We start from the raw sequence: 20,708 nt of genomic DNA, 5'->3' as shown, positions 1-20,708 counted from the left end.
TGCTACTATTTGTCACACTTGAAGGGTCGTGTTTCTGTTTCCACGGCGTAGATTCCGGTAAGATTGTTTCATTTACTTCTTCATGAATGTACTGTAACACTAATGTTTTCCAGTAAGGTGCCTACCTTGCGGTATTTACTAAACTATACGGTCTCAGTGGGACTCCTTTTTGTATCTTGGAATCAAAGGTTAATATCTCCTGAGGGGGATTGTTGAACAGGGTTTTTTTTAATCATGTTTGTTATGTGATTCAACCTGCTTATGTGTAGTGTTACTAATGCTCATGGCTTTGGACCATAACGGCCTTGTGATGCAACCTGGTGGTTGGGCGCACTTTTTTTGGACTGTACGGTTCACTTTGTGACCGGGCGTGCTTAAGTCTGGTTTCCCATTTCCGCATTCCTGACTGTGTGGCGACTGAGAATTTCTGGTCCACGGGTGTTTGGTTCCTAGGAGGTGGTGAGTGCCCCAGCTATTGTGGGTGTCAGGTGCCTTTTAAATTCTTTATAATATAGTCCAGTTTTTTGTATTCCTTATCCAGTTATGGAGGATTCTGATGTTGAGATTTGTTCAAATTTCGGGTTTCAGATTCTTCCTCTTGCGAGGAATGTTAATTGGCCCAGTTGACACTTGTCAGTCAGTTATGTTCCGTAGGCCGTACTAGAGCGCCTTTTTTTTTAATCCGTTTAGGATGATTTTAATTTCCGATTATGCGTTTCCTTTGGGAACTTCCTCTGGGATCGTTACTCACTGTTTACTTCTGCAGAAGTTGTTAAAGTGACACGTTTAGTCCTATGCTTGTCTGTTATTTTTTTCCCTCTCTAAGGCTGAAGTTAGGTGACCTGACAGTTATGGCCCTGGTTGCAGGTTGGTCCTGTTTGGGCTCAGATCTTCTGTCTAGTGGCTTGTTCAGAAACGTGATGCCTATTCTGCCTTGCTGGTCTGGTTGAGGCGCCGAATGCTTGATTTTATTTACAAGTTTCAGCTAAGCATTCTGAAGAGGCCTTGTTGGTCTGTGAGGCATGGGGGATTGACAGTCCTCATTAGCCTTTTGGGTGGTTGACTGGGTTCAGTCGAATTCCGCTTTGTCACTCTTTGTTGCTTCCGATATCTCGAGACCTAGAGTTTCCCCTTTCCAATTTGGTTTGGAGGGTTTAGCTCCTCACCGCCGGTCGGGCGGTTCTGCGTTTTGAGCTCTGGGAATTCTCCTTTTTTACTAGTTTCCTTTTGTGGTCTCTTCCTTTGGGTTGAGACCTTTTTGGACTCTGTCCGTTTCTCCTTGCGGGATAGGCCACCCTTAGGGGGCCTGGGTTTTTCCCCCTTCAGGTGATGTTTGCTCCCTATTAGGGACGATGGGCTAGTTTCCTTATCTGGACTCCGTCTTTGGGTTCTTTCCCGGGGTTAGGATGCTCTGCATTCCTTTTAGGAGTGTTGTCCTCTGGTTTCATACTTTGAGGTGCTATGGAGACTATTCGGGTGACTATGTCCTCGAGGCTACCATCACTCTGTCCTGTATGCATTCGTTCTATCTGATCTTGGAAGCTAAGCAGGGCCAGGTCTGGACAGTATTTGGATGGTAGTCTGCCTGGGAACACCCCTGGGGTGATAGACAATATCCCCTTGCGCATCTTGGGCTCTTGAGTTTTGGACGGCTCTGTGGGGGTGGTCTCTTCCTTTTGGGTTGGGACTCTTGTTTCCGTTCTCTGTGATGGTCTGTTTCTTTATATGGGTATTTGGTTCCCTGGGGTGTTGTTGTTTTAAACAATTTTGGGGCTTGGACCTATGTCGTAGATCTTCTGGTTGGTGTAGTGTTTGGCTCACTCCTTGAATCCCGTTGCGGGATGTTACTGGACTGTTATGATCCTAGGTCTGACTTGGGACGCTCTGATTTTCCATGGAACGTGTGCTATGGTTTCTGGTCTGGTTAGTTGAGCTGCTTGCAGCTTGGCCAGGTTTTTTGAGCGCTTTTGCTCCTTTGTGCTTGCCTTGCTTTTGACTGATATTGGTTCCCCATCTGGGGGTTCTGTCATGTTCATTAGTGACGTCTGCTAGATTTTTTCCACTGCAAACTATGCTTTCATATCTTGTAGACATGTGCACCATCCCTTATTGTGTGCTCTACTTCTTCGAGGAGCTAGTTTCTTCTCCTTATGGAAGTGGGCTTCTTTTCCTTTGGCCTGTCCCGTGTACAGGTGGTTGGAACAGATGTTTTTTTTTTTTCCTTTTAGGGAGAGAGGTCTGCTCTCTGGGGTTGTTCTGTTCCATCGATGGGGCTGTTGTGAGTTTCATGCTGGCCCTCTTTGGGTCCTATGGCCCTGTTCGCCTGTGTCTAGGGTGAAGCCTTTGGGTTGACGCCCAAGTTCTGTTGGAGTGGCTGAGTCCATTCTTCCGTCACTGGGGTTGGGATTCTTCTGTAATTCCCATGTTTTTCCAGATCTACCTGTCGCTTGGGCTGTCCCGGGTGAGAACAGGATCTGAAATCTGTTGCTCATCCTCGGGTCTTGGAGACATGATGAGCTTCTTTGAGGTTCTGTTTCTCCCTGTTAGAGTTCTGGAGCAGGCCTGGTGGCCTGGATTTGCTTGGAGTGTGCACACCGTTCGGTGGTGGTTTAGCAGGCTGATATCTTGATTCAGCCGCTTTTACTTCTGGGCAAAGGTTTTCTTCTGTGTCATCCTAATAACGGCAGCGTGTTTTCGGTTTTCCCACTGGGTCCGCTACACGTGTGTTTTCTGAATACTCGCGTATTCTGAGTTTTTTAACAATTTTGAGGACTGTCTTCAGTTGTCTCTTGGGTGCGGTTGCTCAGTGTTTGGGAGTTGTTTTTTCTCTGTTTTTGTTCCTCGGTCCTAAAGCCCCTTGTGGTTTCAGTCTGGTCTGGGGCGTTGCCTCCCCTTGTTGTCTGGTCCCATTTGGGTCTCATTTTTGTTGTTACCTTTTGGGGTATTTCCAGGAATCCCTGTGGTTCCTCCTTGTCCTCTCCCTTTTTTAGGGTTTTTCGGCTGCTGATCCCTTTCACTAGTATGGGGTGTGTGGTTGGGGGCTCGCTGGTGGGCAATGGTGTCTCCTGGAGGAGAGTTGCCTCAGTTGAGTCTGTCTTATGGTCTCTAGTCGGGCTACTGGACTATCTGCTGGTCATTGTCCTTGGGGACTTTGTTTTCTTAATGTCTAATCGGCTTCGGTCGAAGCAGATTTTTTATTGAGTAGTGGGTTTAGGCTCGGTGCCCTCAGATTGGGCCGCCTGTTGTACCCTCCTGTTTTTGCATTCAGTGTCCTGTATAGCTTGGGTATTGTTTTCCCAAAAGTAATGAGTGCAGCTGTGGAATCTTTCCATTTATGAAGAAAAACATAAATAATGCTTACCTGATAATTTTCTTTTCTTCAGATGGAAAGAGTCCACATCTCCCCACCTGTATTTTTTATGTGGGGCGTCTGTTATTTTTGTTCTTCTGGCTCCTTTCACCTTGATATTTCCTCTACTGTTCCTTGTTCCTCGGCAGAATGACTGGGGGATGAGGGAAGTCGGAGGAGTATTTAAGCTTTTGGCTGGGGTGTCTTTGCCTCCTCCTGGTGGCCATGTTCTGTATTTCCCAAAAGTAATGAATGCAGCTGTGGTCTCTTTCCATCTGAAGAAAAGAAAATTATCAGGTACGCATAATTTGTTTTCTTATTTATTAAGTTTAAGCAAGGAGGAATAGGCAGGGCAGGCAGCATAATATGTGTATGATGTATTAGCAGTGAAGCTATGGAGAAATAAAGTATATTAGTGAAATTTCTTGAAAAGATGGTTGTAGCTCTTCTCAACGGGTGCCAATATTATGCTCACAGTGAGAGTGTCAAGCAACGCAGAAAGAAAATTACACTAAAGTAAATCTAGATTATTTGGTTATCCCCCAGGCTTCACAATATAGGACACTTTCTTTTAAGTTTGTTAAAAGGAACCTCTTATAATTTATTTTTTTATTTTTAAGAATTTTTATTGAGCTTAAAATATACAAGAGAGGTGTCATGAGAATATCATATGTAAAATAACACAACTACATGGCTTTCACAGATGCAAATTAACAAGGGCTAATTTTCCGTACAAATACAAAGGTGACAAAATGTAAATATTTAGTCCTAAGTGTGACGGTAGGTGTAAAGTCCATCATTTTATCTCAAATTTGTTAGTTCAGAGCTCTTTTTTATTTTTCGTGAAATAAATTTTGTTGTAAAAATAAATCGTAATGTTAAGACCCAATGGGGGACTTCAAATAGTCTCCAATAATTTATGTTTTTTCTTAGGTTCAACATAAAAGTGCAATTGCAGCTGGTGGCAAGCTTCATGCTCACTGGTGTTTCTGGAGGTGCAAAATATGCCCAAAATGGACAACTCTTTGGACGCTTTAAATTGACCGAAACCCTTTCTGAAGATACTTTGGCTGGGAGGCTTGTTATGACCAAAGTCAATGCTGTTTATTTATTGCCAGTTGCTAAGGAGAAGTCACCACAGAGCCAGGGAACCAAAGAGAAGGTTTTTGAAGCAGTTATTGAGGAGAAAACAAAGGATTACATCTTTCTTAGAATATGCAAGGACTGTTGTGAGGAGCTTCGGCTTCGCTCTGACAGGGAAATGCAGGTGAGTAACTTTAAGAAATGTTTAATTCAAGTATGTATTCATTTATGGCTAGTACAAAGGAACAAACATATTTTGGTATAATCGTTGTGAAGATAAACTTAAGGAAACACATTTTAATTATCTATACAATATTCTTCAGAAAATGTCCTTAATTCAGTATTAACAGGGGGTTAATACTGAATTGAAGACATTTTCTGAAGAATATTTTCCATACGTATAAGGCTTTTATAAAGGAACACGTGGACGAATATCCAGCTATAAAATGTATATCTTGTTCCCCACTAATTCTGATGATGTTTTATATAACTTTATTATTTGTTTTATATAATAGTTGGAAAAGGAATATATTTTTAAAATAAAGTGAATCAGCCCATCAGTCATTATAGTGCACTATGGTGCATGTGCTGTCTAGATTATAAATTTCCATTATGGTGTTGATTTTTGCTCAATGCATATGTTGACATAAATACCAAGAGAAGCAGTGGTAGTTATTTCATATCATCTGATGATCTAAGATGCTTACTGACAGGTGAAGCCTTGGATCATTTGTGTTGGGTAATATTAGGTAATACTATGCCTAAGAAATGACCCTCAAATTGGTCTCTTTGCATGTCCTCTATCTCTGCTGGATCCTGAGATGTGTTATGGGTACAATTTTCTTTCACTTTGGAAGTCATTATTATTTGCATTGATCTCTATCCTTTGGAGCATTGGTGATGTAATGATTCCTTATTTTAGAGGTGTAGATTTAAAGAGAGACTGTACACTACGTTTTTCTTTGCATAAATGTTTTGTAGATGATCCATTTGTATAGCCTATCTGGGAATGTTTTTGCAAATCAGCACAATGTTATTAAAAAATAATCAAAACAATACATTGTTACAGACTCCTAACCAAGCCTTAAAGTATCAAATGTAGACCCAAGTCTGCAGACTCTTGCTTGTTCCTGTTTTATTAATGGGTCTTTTCATATGCAGGGGGAGGGGGGGGTCTGCTCTTCCTGCTTTCACAGCCAATTTCAGTGTGTGTCCCAGTCTAGCCTCATCAACAGTGCTAAACTGTGACCTTCTAAGGAAGTTTTTTTTAAAAAGGTTTTATACTGGATTTTAAGATCAGTATTTGTGCATGTTCTTCTTTATAGTAGTGTCTATTACATGCAGTTATATGAAAATGTATGCATTCTGCCCTTTAATTGTTCCCTCTAGGGAGCAAAATGACATAGGTTTACTTAACACACAGTCTCCAAATTGTAGCCATCCAAATGATGGTAGCAAAGGACAAAGGCGCCCTCCACGGGCTGTTGTTGATGGTAGACGATCACCAAGGTCAGCTCTTCTAATATACAGATGGACATTCTAAGCATAAAAACAAAAGGAAGAAGGCGCTCCAATGGTGCAGTATGTTTCAACAAAATAAATTCAAATTAATCGCAAAAACACCCCAAAAACACTCTAAGTGGGTACTCACAAAGAGAACGCACTTTCAAACAGGCTGGATAGATCAGAGCCCTCCAGCTAGCTCCGACAGGATTCAATGTATCCTTAGTCCTGTAATGATGTAAAAGAAGACAGGGGAGGGGGGCAAAATACTCCCAATAGTGCAGATGGTCACTTATAAAATTCAATGCTCCCGATAATAGTTCCCCGCTGAGAATGGATACTCACATAGGCTGCGCATTATAATGCAGTGCAAGTAACACAAGCTGGTATATCAGAGCCCACCAGCTGGCTCACTCCAGAACACAGGAACCACGGTCCAAAGAAGGATTATATCCCTCAAATAAAGCTCACAAACCATATAAAATAAATATTCCAAAGTATGGGATATATTTTATTAAAAGATAAGTTAAAATCAATACAATAAAACTGCTACGTGTTTTAAGGTGCTAGTGGCACCCTTTCATCAGGCAGTGAATTACTTAACACAATATTCTGGTGCCTTACAATTTCATAGACTTTTCATAGCTGGCCTTCAGTTCCTTGTTGTTTGCATGTGCATTCTACTTGTTGCACTCTATATTAGTCTTTTTCTCATCTGTAATAATTCATTTCTATGTGATCCCACAATCAAATAATAGCAGCCGTTTTATTTTGCTTTTTTGGCTTGCTGTGGTTTACATTTCTATTCTAAAACACAGTTCAAACAGTCAAAATTCAGTGTCATTGAAGTAATGAGACTTCCAGTGATTCCTCAGGTACCTCACAGTAATTAACAGTAACTGTGAGCTCCCCCAGTTGGAAGTTGCCCCAACTGCATCTTCTACCACCATAATTCACCCTAACTACAGCCTCCTCCATTGTTATTAACTGTAAATACAAAATAACCAGTGTAATCAACCTTAACATCCCAGACTGACAGACATCCTTGGCGTACTTAGGAAACTCCCCTGTCACGCAGTTATCTATAGCTACAACTTTTCTCCTCACATAACCCTAAATATAGTCTTCTTCACTGTCCCTCCTTTGGACCTTCCACCACAGACCTAAAATATACTGCAACCTAAACAGAATATATACACTGTATTTATATTTATCTGTCTTATTTATATTTAATGAGTACTGAAATTGACTCTGGCCCTGATATTGCTGCCAAAAATAAGCCTATTTTAGGAAGCTGCTTTATTTTATTAATTTTTATTTCTCCAACATAGGTGTGTCCGGTCCACGGCGTCATCCTTACTTGTGGGATATTCTCTTCCCCAACAGGAAATGGCAAAGAGCCCAGCAAAGCTGGTCACATGATCCCTCCTAGGCCCCGCCTACCCCAGTCATTCTCTTTGCCGTTGCACAGGCAACATCTCCACGGAGATGGTTAAGAGTTTTCTTTCATGTAATTAGCAAGAGTCCATGAGCTAGTGACGTATGGGATATACATTCCTACCAGGAGGGGCAAAGTTTCCCAAACCTCAAAATGCCTATAAATACACCCCTCACCACACCCACAATTCAGTTTTACAAACTTTGCCTCCGATGGAGGTGGTGAAGTAAGTTTGTGCTAGATTCTACGTTGATATGCGCTCCGCAGCAAGTTGGAGCCCGGTTTTCCTCTCAGCGTGCAGTGAATGTCAGAGGGATGTGAGAAGAGTATTGCCTATTTGAATGCAGTGATCTCCTTCTACGGGGTCTATTTCATAGGTTCTCTGTTATCGGTCGTAGAGATTCATCTCTTACCTCCCTTTTCAGATCGACGATATACTCTTATATATACCATTACCTATGCTGATTCTCGTTTCAGTACTGGTTTGGCTATCTGCTATATGTAGATGAGTGTCCTGGGGTAAGTAAGTCTTATTTTCTGTGACACTCCAAGCTATGGTTGGGCACTTTGTTATAAAGTTCTAAATATATGTATTCAAACATTTATTTGCCTTGACTCAGAATGTTCAACTTTCCTTATTTTCAGACAGTCAGTTTCATATTTGGGATAATGCATTTTTTGATTTATTCATTTTTTCTTACCTTCAAAAATTTGACTCTTTCCGGTGGGCTATTAGGCTCGCGGGGGCTGAAAATGCTTCATTTTATTACGTCATTTTTGGCGCGGACTTTTTTGGCGCAAAATTCTATTTCCGTTTCCGGCGTCATACGTGTCGCCGGAAGTTACGTCATTTTTTGACGTTATTTCGCGCCAAAAATGTCGGCGTTCCGGATGTGGCGTCATTTTGGCGCCAAAAAGCATTTAGGCGCCAAATAATATGGGCGTCGCTTTAGTCTCAATTATTTAAGTCTCATTTTTTTATTGCTTCTGGTTGCTAGAGGCTTGTTCTTGGCATTTTTTCCCATTCCTGAAACTGTCATTTAAGGAATTTGATCAATTTTGCTTTATATATATGTTGTTTTTTCTCTTACATATTGCAAGATGTCTCACGTTGCATCTGAGTCAGAAGATACTACAGGAAAATCGCTGTCAAGTGCTGAATCTACCAAAGCTAAGTGCATCTGCTGTAAACTTTTGGTAGCCATTTCTCCAGCTGTTGTTTGTATTGATTGTCATGACAAACTTGTTAAAGCAGATAATATTTCCTTTAGTAAAGTACCATTGCCTGTTGCAGTTCCTTCAACATCTAAGGTGCAGAATGTTTCTGATGATATAAGAGATTTTGTTTCTGAATCCATAAAGAAGGCTATGTCTGTTATTTCTCCTTCTAGTAAACGTAAAAAATCTTTTAAAACTTCTCTTCCTACAGATGAATTTTTAAATGAACATCATCATTCTGATTCTGATGACTCCTCTGGTTCAGAGGATTCTGTCTCTGAGGTTGATGCTGATAAATCTTCATATTTATTTAAAATGGAATTTGTTCGTTCTTTACTTAAAGAAGTACTAATTGCTTTAGAAATAGAGGATTCTGGTCCTCCTGATACTAATTCTAAACGTTTGGATAAGGTATTTAAAGCTCCTGTGGTTATTCCAGAAGTTTTTCCTGTTCCTAATGCTATTTCTGCAGTAATATCCAAAGAATGGGATAAATTGGGTAATTCATTTACTCCTTCTAAACGTTTTAAGCATTTATATCCTGTGCCGTCTGACAGATTGGAATTTTGGGACAAAATCCCTAAAGTTGATGGGGCTATTTCTACCCTTGCTAAACGTACTACTATTCCTACGTCAGATGGTACTTCGTTTAAGGATCCTCTAGATAGGAAAATTGAATCCTTTCTAAGAAAAGCTTATCTGTGTTCAGGTAATCTTCTTAGACCTGCTATATCTTTGGCGGATGTTGCTGCAGCTTCAACTTTTTGGTTGGAAACTTTAGCGCAACAAGTATCACATCGTGATTCTCATGATATTATTATTCTTCTACAACATGCTAATAATTTTATCTGTGATGCCATTTTTGATATTATCAGAGTTGATGTCAGGTTTATGTCTCTAGCTATTTTAGCTAGAAGAGCTTTATGGCTTAAAACTTGGAATGCTGATATGGCTTCTAAATCAACTTTACTTTCCATTTCTTTCCAGGGTAACAAATTATTTGGTTCTCAGTTGGATTCCATCATTTCAACTGTTACTGGTGGGAAAGGAACTTTTTTACCACAGGATAAAAAATCTAAAGGTAAAAGTAGGGCTAATAATCGTTTTCGTTCCTTTCGTTTCAACAAAGAACAAAAGCCTGATCCTTCATCTTCAGGAGCAGTTTCAGTTTGGAAACCATCTCCAGTCTGGAATAAATCCAAGCCAGCTAGAAAGGCAAAGCCTGCTTCTAAGTCCACATGAAGGTGCGGCCCTCATTCCAGCTCAGCTGGTAGGGGGCAGGTTACGTTTTTTTCAAAGAAATTTGGATCAATTCTGTTCACAATCTTTGGATTCAGAACATTGTTTCGGAAGGGTACAGGATTGGTTTCAAGATGAGACCTCCTGCAAAGAGATTTTTTCTTTCCCGTGTCCCAGTAAATCCAGTAAAAGCTCAAGCGTTTCTGAAATGTGTTTCAGATCTAGAGTTGACTGGAGTACTTATGCCAGTTCCAGTTCCGGAACAGGGGATGGGGTTTTATTCAAATCTCTTCATTGTACCAAAGAAGGAGAACTCCTTCAGACCAGTTCTGGATCTAAAAATATTGAATCGTTATGTACGAATACCAACGTTCAAAATGGTAACTGTAAGGACTATCTTGCCTTTTGTTCAGCAAGGGAATTATATGTCCACAATAGATTTACAGGATGCATATCTGCATATTCCGATTCATCCAGATCATTATCAGTTCCTGAGATTCTCTTTTCTGGACAAGCATTACCAGTTTGTGGCTCTGCCATTTGGCCTAGCTACAGCTCCAAGAATTTTTACAAAGGTTCTCGGTGCCCTTCTGTCTGTAATCAGAGAACAGGGTATTGTGGTATTTCCTTATTTGGACGATATCTTGGTACTTGCTCAGTCTTTACATTTAGCAGAATCTCATACGAATCGACTTGTGTTGTTTCTTCAAGATCATGGTTGGAGGATCAATTTACAAAAAAGTTCTTTGATTCCTCAGACAAGGGTAACCTTTCTGGGTTTCCAGATGGATTCAGTGTCCATGACTCTGTCTTTAACAGACAAGAGACGTCTAAAATTGATTGCAGCTTGTCGAAACCTTCAGTCACAATCATTCCCTTCGGTAGCCTTATGCATGGAAATTCTAGGTCTTATGACTGCTGCATCGGACGCGATCCCCTTTGCTTGTTTTCACATGCGACCTCTTCAGCTCTGTATGCTGAAGCAATGGTGCAAGGATTACACGAAGATATCTCAAACAATATCTTTAAAACCGATTGTTCGTCACTCTCTAACATGGTGGACAGATCACCATCGTTTAATTCAGGGGGCTTCTTTTGTGCTTCCGACCTGGACTGTAATTTCAACAGATGCAAGTCTCACGGGTTGGGGAGCTGTGTGGGGATCTCTGACAGCACAAGGAGTTTGGGAATCTCAGGAGGTGAGATTACCGATCAATATTTTGGAACTCCGTGCAATTTTCAGAGCTCTTCAGTTTTGGCCTCTTCTGAAGAGAGAATCATTCATTTGTTTTCAGACAGACAATGTCACAACTGTGGCATACATCAATCATCAAGGAGGGACTCACAGTCCTCTGGCTATGAAAGAAGTATCTCGAATTTTGGTTTGGGCGGAATCCAGCTCCTGTCTAATCTCTGCGGTTCATATCCCAGGTATAGACAATTGGGAAGCGGATTATCTCAGTCGCCAAACGTTGCATCCGGGCGAATGGTCTCTTCACCCAGAGGTATTTCTTCAGATTGTTCAAATGTGGGAACTTCCAGAAATAGATCTGATGGCGTCCCATCTAAACAAGAAACTTCCCAGGTATCTGTCCAGATCCCGGGATCCTCAGGCGGAGGCAGTGGATGCATTATCACTTCCTTGGAAGTATCATCCTGCCTATATCTTTCCGCCTCTAGTTCTTCTTCCAAGAGTAATCTCCAAGATTCTGAAGGAATGCTCGTTTGTTCTGCTGGTAGCTCCGGCATGGCCTCACAGGTTTTGGTATGCGGATCTTGTCCGGATGGCCTCTTGCCAACCGTGGACTCTTCCGTTAAGACCAGACCTTCTGTCACAAGGTCCCTTTTTCCATCAGGATCTGAAATCCTTAAATTTAAAGGTATGGAGATTGAACGCTTGATTCTTGGTCAAAGAGGTTTCTCTGACTCTGTGATTAATACTATGTTACAGGCTCGTAAATCTGTATCTCGAGAGATACATTATAGAGTCTTGAAGACTTATATTTCTTGGTGTCTTTCTCATCATTTTTCTTGGCATTCTTTTAGAATACCAAGAATTTTACAGTTTCTTCAGGATGGTTTAGATAAGGGTTTGTCCGCAAGTTCTTTGAAAGGACAAATCTCTGCTCTTTCAGTTCTTTTTCATAGAAAGATTGCTATTCTTCCTGATATTCATTGTTTTGTTCAAGCTTTGGTACGTATAAAACCTGTTAAGTCAATTTCTCCTCCTTGGAGTTTGAATTTGGTTCTTGGAGCTCTTCAAGCTTCTCCGTTTGAACCTATGCATTTATTGGACATTAAATTACTTTCTTGGAAAGTTTTGTTCCTTTTGGCCATCTCTTCTGCCAGAAGAGTTTCTGAATTATCTGCTCTTTCTTGTGAGTCTCCTTTTCTGATTTTTCATCAGGATAAGGCGGTGTTGCGAACTTCTTTTGAATTTTTACCTAAAGTTGTGAATTCCAACAACATTAGTAGGGAAATTGTGGTTCCTTCATTATGTCCTAATCCTAAGAATTCTAAGGAGAAATCGTTGCATTCTTTGGATGTTGTTAGAGCTTTGAAATATTATGTTGAAGCTACGAAATCTTTCCGTAAGACTTCTAGTCTATTTGTTATCTTTTCCGGTTCTAGAAAAGGCCAGAAAGCTTCTGCCATTTCTTTGGCATCTTGGTTGAAATCTTTAATTCATCTTGCCTATGTTGAGTCGGGTAAAACTCCGCCTCAGAGAATTACGGCTCATTCTACTAGGTCAGTTTCTACTTCCTGGGCGTTTAGGAATGAAGCTTCGGTTGACCAGATCTGCAAAGCAGCAACTTGGTCCTCTTTGCATACTTTTACTAAATTCTACCATTTTGATGTATTTTCTTCTTCTGAAGCAGTTTTTGGTAGAAAAGTACTTCAGGCAGCGGTTTCAGTTTGAATCTTCTGCTTATGTTTTTCATTAAACTTTATTTTGGGTGTGGATTATTTTCAGCAGGAATTGGCTGTCTTTATTTTATCCCTCCCTCTCTAGTGACTCTTGTGTGGAAAGATCCACATCTTGGGTAGTCATTATCCCATACGTCACTAGCTCATGGACTCTTGCTAATTACATGAAAGAAAACATAATTTATGTAAGAACTTACCTGATAAATTAATTTCTTTCATATTAGCAAGAGTCCATGAGGCCCGCCCTTTTTTGTGGTGGTTTTGATTTTTTTGTATAAAGCACAATTATTCCAATTCCTTATTTTATATGCTTTCGCACTTTTTTGTCACCCCACTTCTTGGCTATTCGTTAAACTGAATTGTGGGTGTGGTGAGGGGTGTATTTATAGGCATTTTGAGGTTTGGGAAACTTTGCCCCTCCTGGTAGGAATGTATATCCCATACGTCACTAGCTCATGGACTCTTGCTAATATGAAAGAAATGAATTTATCAGGTAAGTTCTTACATAAATTATGTTTTTTGGTGTTTTTATCCTTCAATCAAGTGTTTGTTATTTTAAAATAGTGCTGGTATGTACTATTTACTCTGAAACAGAAACAGAAAAGAGATGAAGATTTCTGTTTGTAAGAGGAAGATGATTTTAGCAAACGTTACTAAAATCGATTGCTGTTTCCACACAGGACTGTTGAGATGAAGTAACTTCAGTTGGGGGAAACAGTTGGCAGACTTTTCTGCTTGAGGTATGACTGGCCACATTTCTAACAAGACTATGTAATGCTGGAAGGCTGTCATTTCCCCTATGGGGACCGGTAAGCCATTTTCTTAGATTAAGTAAAAGAATAAAGGGCTTCATAAGGGCTTAAAAAACTGGTAGACATTTTTCTGGGCTAAAACGATTACTTTGCTAAGCATATTTTGCAGATTATAACTCTTAATAGTTATCATAATCTTGGGGATTGTTTTAAAAAAACGGCAGGCACTGTATTGGACACCTTTTTCAGATGGGGGCTTTTTCTAGTCATAGGCAGAGCCTCATTTTCGCGCCACTAATGCGCAGTTGTTTTTGGAGAGCAAGGCATGCAGATGCATGTGTGAGGAGCTAAGAACCACTGAAAAAGCTTATAGAAGGCGTCATTTGGTATCGTATTCCCCTCTGGGCTTGGTTGGGTCTCAGCAAAGCAGATAGCTGGGACTGTATAGGGGTTAAATGTAAAAACGGCTCCGGTTCCGTTATTTTAAGGGTTAAAGCTTTCAAATTTGGTGTGCAATACTTTTAAGGCTTTAAGACACTGTGGTGAAATTTTGGTGAATTTTGAACAATTCCTTCATACTTTTTCACATATTCAGTAATAAAGTGTGTTCAGTTTAAAATTTAAAGTGACAGTAACGTTTTTTGTGCTTTGTTGACAAGTTTAAGCCTGTTTAACATGTCTGTACCATCAGATAAGCTATGTTCTATATGTATGAAAACCAAGGTTTCTCCCCATTTAAATTTATGTGATAATTGTGCCATAGTGTCCAAACAAAGTAGGGACAATGATGCCACAGATAATGATATTGCCCAAGATGATTCCTCAAATGAGGAGAGTAAGCATGATACTGCATCATCCCCTTCTGTGTCTACACCAGTTTTGCCCACACAAGAGGCCCCTAGTACATCTAGTGCGCCAATACTTATTACCATGCAACAATTAACGGCTGTAATGGATAATTCTATTGCAAACATTTTATCCAAAATGCCTACTTATCAGAGAAAGCGCGATTGCTCTGTTTTAAACACTGAAGAGCAAGAGGATGCTGATGATAACTGTTCTGACATACCCTCACACCAATCTGAAGGGGCCAGGAGGGAGGTTTTGTCTGAGGGAGAAATTTCAGATTCAGGAAAAATTTCTCAACAAGCTGAACCTGATGTTGTAACATTTAAATTTAAATTAGAACATCTCCGCGCACTGCTTAAGGAGGTATTATCTACTCTGGATGATTGTGACAATTTGGTCATTCCAGAGAAATTATGTAAGATGGACAAGTTCCTAGAGGTTCCGGTGCCCCCCGATGCTTTTCCTATACCCAAGCGGGTGGCGGACATAGTAAATAAGGAGTGGGAAAGGCCCGGCATACCTTTTGTTCCTCCCCCTATATTTAAGAAATTATTTCCTATAGTCGACCCCAGAAAGGACTTATGGCAGACAGTCCCCAAGGTCGAGGGGGCGGTTTCTACTCTAAACAAACGCACTACTATTCCTATAGAAGATAGTTGTGCTTTCAAAGATCCTATGGATAAAAAATTAGAGGGTTTGCTTAAAAAGATGTTTGTTCAGCAAGGTTACCTTCTACAACCAATTTCATGCATTGTTCCTGTCACTACGGCAGCGTGTTTCTGGTTCGAAGAACTAGAAAAGTCGCTCAATAAAGAATCTTCGTATGAGGAGGTTATGGACAGAGTTCAAGCACTTAAATTGGCTAACGCTTTTATTTTAGATGCCGCTTTGCAATTAGCTAGATTAGCGGCGAAAAATTCAGGGTTTGCTATCGTGGCGCGCAGAGCGCTTTGGCTAAAGTCTTGGTCAGCGGATGTGTCTTCCAAGACAAAATTGCTTAACATCCCTTTCAAGGGTAAAACACTGTTTGGTCCTGATTTGAAAGAGATTATTTCAGACATCACCGGGGGAAAGGGCCACACCCTCCCTCAGGATAGGTCTTTTAAGGCTAAAAATAAGCCTAATTTTCGTCCCTTTCGCAGAAACGGACCAGCCTCTAATTCTACATCCTCTAAGCAAGAGGGTAATACTTCACAACCCAAACCAGCCTGGAGACCGATGCAAGGCTGGAACAAGGGTAAGCAGGCCAAGAAGCCTGCCACTGCTACCAAAACAGCATGAAGGGATGGCCCCTGATCCGGGACCGGATCTGGTGGGGGGCAGACTTTCTCTCTTTGCTCAGGCTTGCGCAAGAGATGTTCAGGATCCTTGGGCACTAGAAATAGTTTCTCAAGGTTATCTCCTGGAATTCAAGGAACTACCCCCAAGGGGAAGGTTCCACAGGTCTCAATTATCTTCAAACCAAATAAAAAGACAGGCATTCTTACATTGTGTAGAAGACCTGTTAAAGATGGGAGTAATTCATCCAGTTCCAATAAGAGAACAAGGGATGGGGTTTTACTCCAACCTGTTCATAGTTCCCAAAAAAGAGGGAACATTCAGACCAATTTTAGATCTCAAGATCCTAAACAAATTTCTCAGGGTTCCATCGTTCAAAATGGAAACCATTCGAACGATCCTTCCCACCATCCAGGAAGGTCAATTTATGACCACGGTGGATTTAAAGGATGCGTACCTACATATTCCTATCCACAAGGAACATCATCAGTTCCTAAGGTTCGCTTTTCTGGACAAGCATTACCAGTTTGTGGCTCTTCCATTCGGATTAGCCACTGCTCCGAGAATTTTCACAAAGGTACTAGGGTCCCTTCTAGCGGTTCTAAGACCAAGGGGCATTGCAGTAGTACCTTACTTGGACGACATCCTGATTCAAGCGTCGTCTCTGTCAAAAGCAAAGGCTCATACGGACATCGTCCTAGCCTTTCTCAGATCTCACGGATGGAAAGTGAACAAAGAAAAAAGTTCTCTGTCCCCGTCAACAAGAGTTCCCTTCTTGGGAACAATAATAGATTCCTTAGAAATGAGGATTTTTCTGACAGAGGTCAGAAAATCAAAACTTCTAAGCTCTTGTCAAGTACTTCATTCTGTTCTTCGTCCTTCCATAGCGCAGTGCATGGAAGTAATAGGATTGATGGTTGCAGCAATGGACATAGTTCCTTTTGCACGAATTCATCTAAGACCATTACAACTGTGCATGCTCAGACAGTGGAATGGGGATTATACAGATTTGTCTCCGACGATTCAAGTAGATCAAAAGACCAGAGATTCACTCCGTTGGTGGCTGATCCTGGACAACCTGTCACAGGGAATGAGCTTCCGCAGACCAGAGTGGGTCATTGTCACGACCGACGCCAGTCTGGTGGGCTGGGGCGCGGTCTGGGAACCCCTGAAAGCTCAGGGTCTATGGTCTCGGGAAGAATCTCTTCTCCCGATAAACATTCTGGAACTGAGAGCGATATTCAATGCTCTCAAAGCTTGGCCTCAACTAGCAAAGGCCAAATTCATAAGGTTTCAATCAGACAACATGACGACTGTTGCATATATCAACCATCAGGGGGGAACAAGGAGTTCCCTGGCGATGGAGGAAGTGACCAAGATAATTCAATGGGCGGAGAATCACTCCTGCCACTTGTCTGCAATCCACATCCCAGGAGTGGAAAATTGGGAAGCGGATTTTCTGAGTCGTCAGACATTCCAACCGGGGGAGTGGGAACTCCATCCGGAAATCTTTGCCCAAATAACTCAATTATGGGGCATTCCAGACATGGATCTGATGGCGTCTCGTCAGAACTTCAAGGTTCCTTGCTACGGGTCCAGATCCAGGGATCCCAAGGCGACTCTAGTAGATGCACTAGTAGCACCTTGGACCTTCAACCTAGCTTATGTATTCCCACCGTTTCCTCTCATTCCCAGGCTGGTAGCCAGGATCAATCAGGAGAGGGCTTCGGTGATCTTGATAGCTCCTGCGTGGCCACGCAGGACTTGGTATGCAGACCTGGTGAATATGTCATCGGCTCCACCATGGAAGCTACCTTTGAGACAGGACCTTCTTGTTCAAGGTTCATTCGAACATCCGAATCTGGTCTCCCTCCAACTGACGGCTTGGAGATTGAACGCTTGATTTTATCAAAGCGTGGGTTTTCAGATTCTGTAATAGATACTATGATTCAGGCTAGAAAGCCTGTAACTAGAAAAATTTACCATAAAATATGGAAAAAATATATCTGTTGGTGTGAATCTAAAGGATTCCCATGGAACAAGATAAAAATTCCTAAGATTCTATCCTTTCTACAAGAAGGTTTGGAGAAAGGATTATCTGCAAGTTCTCTGAAGGGACAGATCTCTGCTTTATCTGTTTTACTTCACAAACGGCTGGCAGCTGTGCCAGATGTCCAAGCATTTGTTCAGGCTCTGGTTAGAATCAAGCCTGTTTACAGACCTTTGACTCCTCCCTGGAGTCTAAATCTAGTTCTTTCAGTTCTTCAAGGGGTTCCGTTTGAACCCTTACATTCCGTAGATATTAAGTTATTATCTTGGAAAGTTTTGTTTTTGGTTGCAATTTCTTCTGCTAGAAGAGTTTCAGAGTTATCTGCTCTGCAGTGTTCTCCGCCCTATCTGGTGTTCCATGCAGATAAGGTGGTTTTGCGTACTAAGCCTGGTTTTCTTCCGAAAGTTGTTTCCAACAAAAATATTAACCAGGAGATAGTTGTACCTTCTTTGTGTCCGAATCCAGCTTCAAAGAAGGAACGTTTGTTACACAATTTGGACGTAGTCCGTGCTCTAAAATTCTATTTAGAGGCTACTAAAGATTTCAGACAAACATCTTCTTTGTTTGGTGTTTATTCTGGTAAAAGGAGAGGTCAAAAAGCAACTTCTACCTCTTTCTTTTTGGCTTAAAAGCATTATCCGATTGGCTTATGAGACTGCCGGACGGCAGCCTCCTGAAAGAATCACAGCTCACTCCACTAGGGCTGTGGCTTCCACATGGGCCTTCAAGAACGAGGCTTCTGTTGACCAGATATGTAAGGCAGCGACTTGGTCTTCACTGCACACTTTTGCCAAATTTTACAAATTTGATACTTTTGCTTCTTCGGAGGCTATTTTTGGGAGAAAGGTTTTGCAAGCCGTGGTGCCTTCCATTTAGGTGACCTGATTTGCTCCCTCCCTTCATCCGTGTCCTAAAGCTTTGGTATTGGTTCCCACAAGTAAGGATGACACCGTGGACCGGACACACCTATGTTGGAGAAAACAGAATTTATGCTTACCTGATAAATTACTTTCTCCAACGGTGTGTCCGGTCCACGGCCCGCCCTGGTTTTTTTAATCAGGTCTGATGAATTATTTTCTCTAACTACAGTCACCACGGTATCATATGGTTTCTCCTATGCATATTTCCTCCTGTACGTCGGTCGAATGACTGGGGTAGGCGGAGCCTAGGAGGGATCATGTGACCAGCTTTGCTGGGCTCTTTGCCATTTCCTGTTGGGGAAGAGAATATCCCACAAGTAAGGATGACGCCGTGGACCGGACACACCGTTGGAGAAAGTAATTTATCAGGTAAGCATAAATTCTGTTTTTTATAAAAAAATTGTCTTCATTTTGTGGCCTTGTTAAGATATAACCCTAGGTAAACTAACTCGCTCTTTATGTTGATTAAAATTTGTTTTTATTTGTGTGCTAATATGTCTTTTAAACATATATATATTTTTTTTAATGTGCCCTTGGGTAGGAAATTTATATTTTAGATTCATTTTCTTATGTACGGATTTGTTGTTCATTTGGGATTAATAATTTACCATTTTATTCAGTACTCTTATGTTTTTTTTTTTTTTTTTTTTTTAGAAGTATTTTTATAATATGCAACTTCCCTGTGGTGAAAACATATTTGGAACATGTGTTTGAGACTTTTTTCTTTCAAGACTTTTCTTTACCTGTCATTACATTTTTTTTCTTTTAAAGTTTCAGCTTTTCATGTAGCACTGATAACATGCAACCTATTTGGCTGATTACTTTAAAAGGAAACTCATCCCACTGGGATTTAAAATAACTTGCCTACTATAGGACGTAACAATAGTGAGTTTTCTTCTTAAATGGAAAAGGTCCACATCTGCGTTCATTACTTTTGGGAATTAAGAACCTGGCCACCAGGAGGATGCAAAGGCTCAAATACTCCTCCCACTCCCCTCATCCCCCAGTCATTCTTTGCCTTTCGTCCCAGGAGGTTGGCAGAGAAGTGTCAGAATTTGAATTTTTGTTTTTTTGTCTCTTATGGAGGGTAGTACCCTTCGACATGGGACAGGAGTTTTAAGTAGTACTGTCAGTCTCTCATTGAGGGCTTGGATGAAAGTTAGAGTCTGGAGATGCAGGGAGAGTCTTTCTGCGAAACCATCCCGACTCATGTTAACAGCTCCTCAAGCAATCAGCGTTATCGAACTTCACTCCGCTGCCTGCTTTCTTCTCTCAAGTCCATGGCGGAGGCGATGCTACTATCCGTCACACTTGAAAGGCTGTGTTCCTGTTCCACGGTGTAGACTCCGGTAAGATCGTTTCATTTTACTTCATCAGTGTACTGTAATGTGAATGTTTTCCTGAGAGGCTACCACCTTGGGGGTCGAATTAATGTCATAAGGGTCTCAGTGAGTCTCTTTTAGTATCTTGGAATCGAGGTTCAATAACCCCCCCTCAGGAAATATTAAACGGGGGGTTATAATCATATTTATGTTCTTCAACCTGCTTATGTGTGATGTTTATGGGCTCGTGGTTTGAAACATTGAGGTCTTTGGAAGTGATGCAGCCTTTTGGTTGAGCACGCTTTTTTGGACTGTACGGTTCACCTTGGGTCGGGCGTGGTTCCGTTCAGTTTTCCATTTCCGCATTCCCGACCGTGTGGCAAAGGAAATATTCTAGTCCGCTGGGGTCTGGTGAGTGCCCCAGCCATTGTGGGTGTCAGGTTGTCGTTTTTTGTTTTACTAATTTAGTCCATATTTATATATCCTCTATCAGTTATGGAGGATTCTGATGCGGAGACTGTGTTAATTTCTGATTCAGTTTCGGAGGATTCTGATACTGAGACTATTTTGATTTCAGATTCTGTGTCCGATGACGAATCCGGACTGGCCTCATTGACACGTCAACCAGTTTTGCTCCGTATGCCATTTTAGAGTGCCTTGTTCCTCAGGCTCGGGGAATCAAGGGACAGCCTCTGGGGGTCCTGTCTTTCTACACATGCGTGTCCCCCTGGAGGTTGCTGCATGTTTTCGCTTCCACATAATGTTGGCGATTGTTCGTC

At 41.3% G+C, this 20,708-nt stretch overlaps 1 protein-coding gene across 2 annotated transcripts in view; it reads left to right on the top strand.

Annotated features, from left to right (window-relative positions):
• Positions 1-20,708, top strand: part of HELZ (helicase with zinc finger) — an 842,947-nt gene that overhangs the window by 284,224 nt on the left and 538,015 nt on the right. For both annotated transcript variants that reach the window (XM_053707899.1, XM_053707909.1), the window contains exon 12: positions 4,283-4,616. In XM_053707899.1, coding sequence (XP_053563874.1) covers positions 4,283-4,616 — 334 coding nt within the window. The remainder of the gene's footprint in view (positions 1-4,282; positions 4,617-20,708) is intronic.

Source organism: Bombina bombina, chromosome 1 (assembly GCF_027579735.1).
Source record: "Bombina bombina isolate aBomBom1 chromosome 1, aBomBom1.pri, whole genome shotgun sequence".
NCBI lineage: Eukaryota > Metazoa > Chordata > Amphibia > Anura > Bombinatoridae > Bombina > Bombina bombina.
The sequence above is the reverse complement of the archived record's forward strand: the minus strand, read 5'-3'. Positions and strand labels throughout refer to the sequence as shown.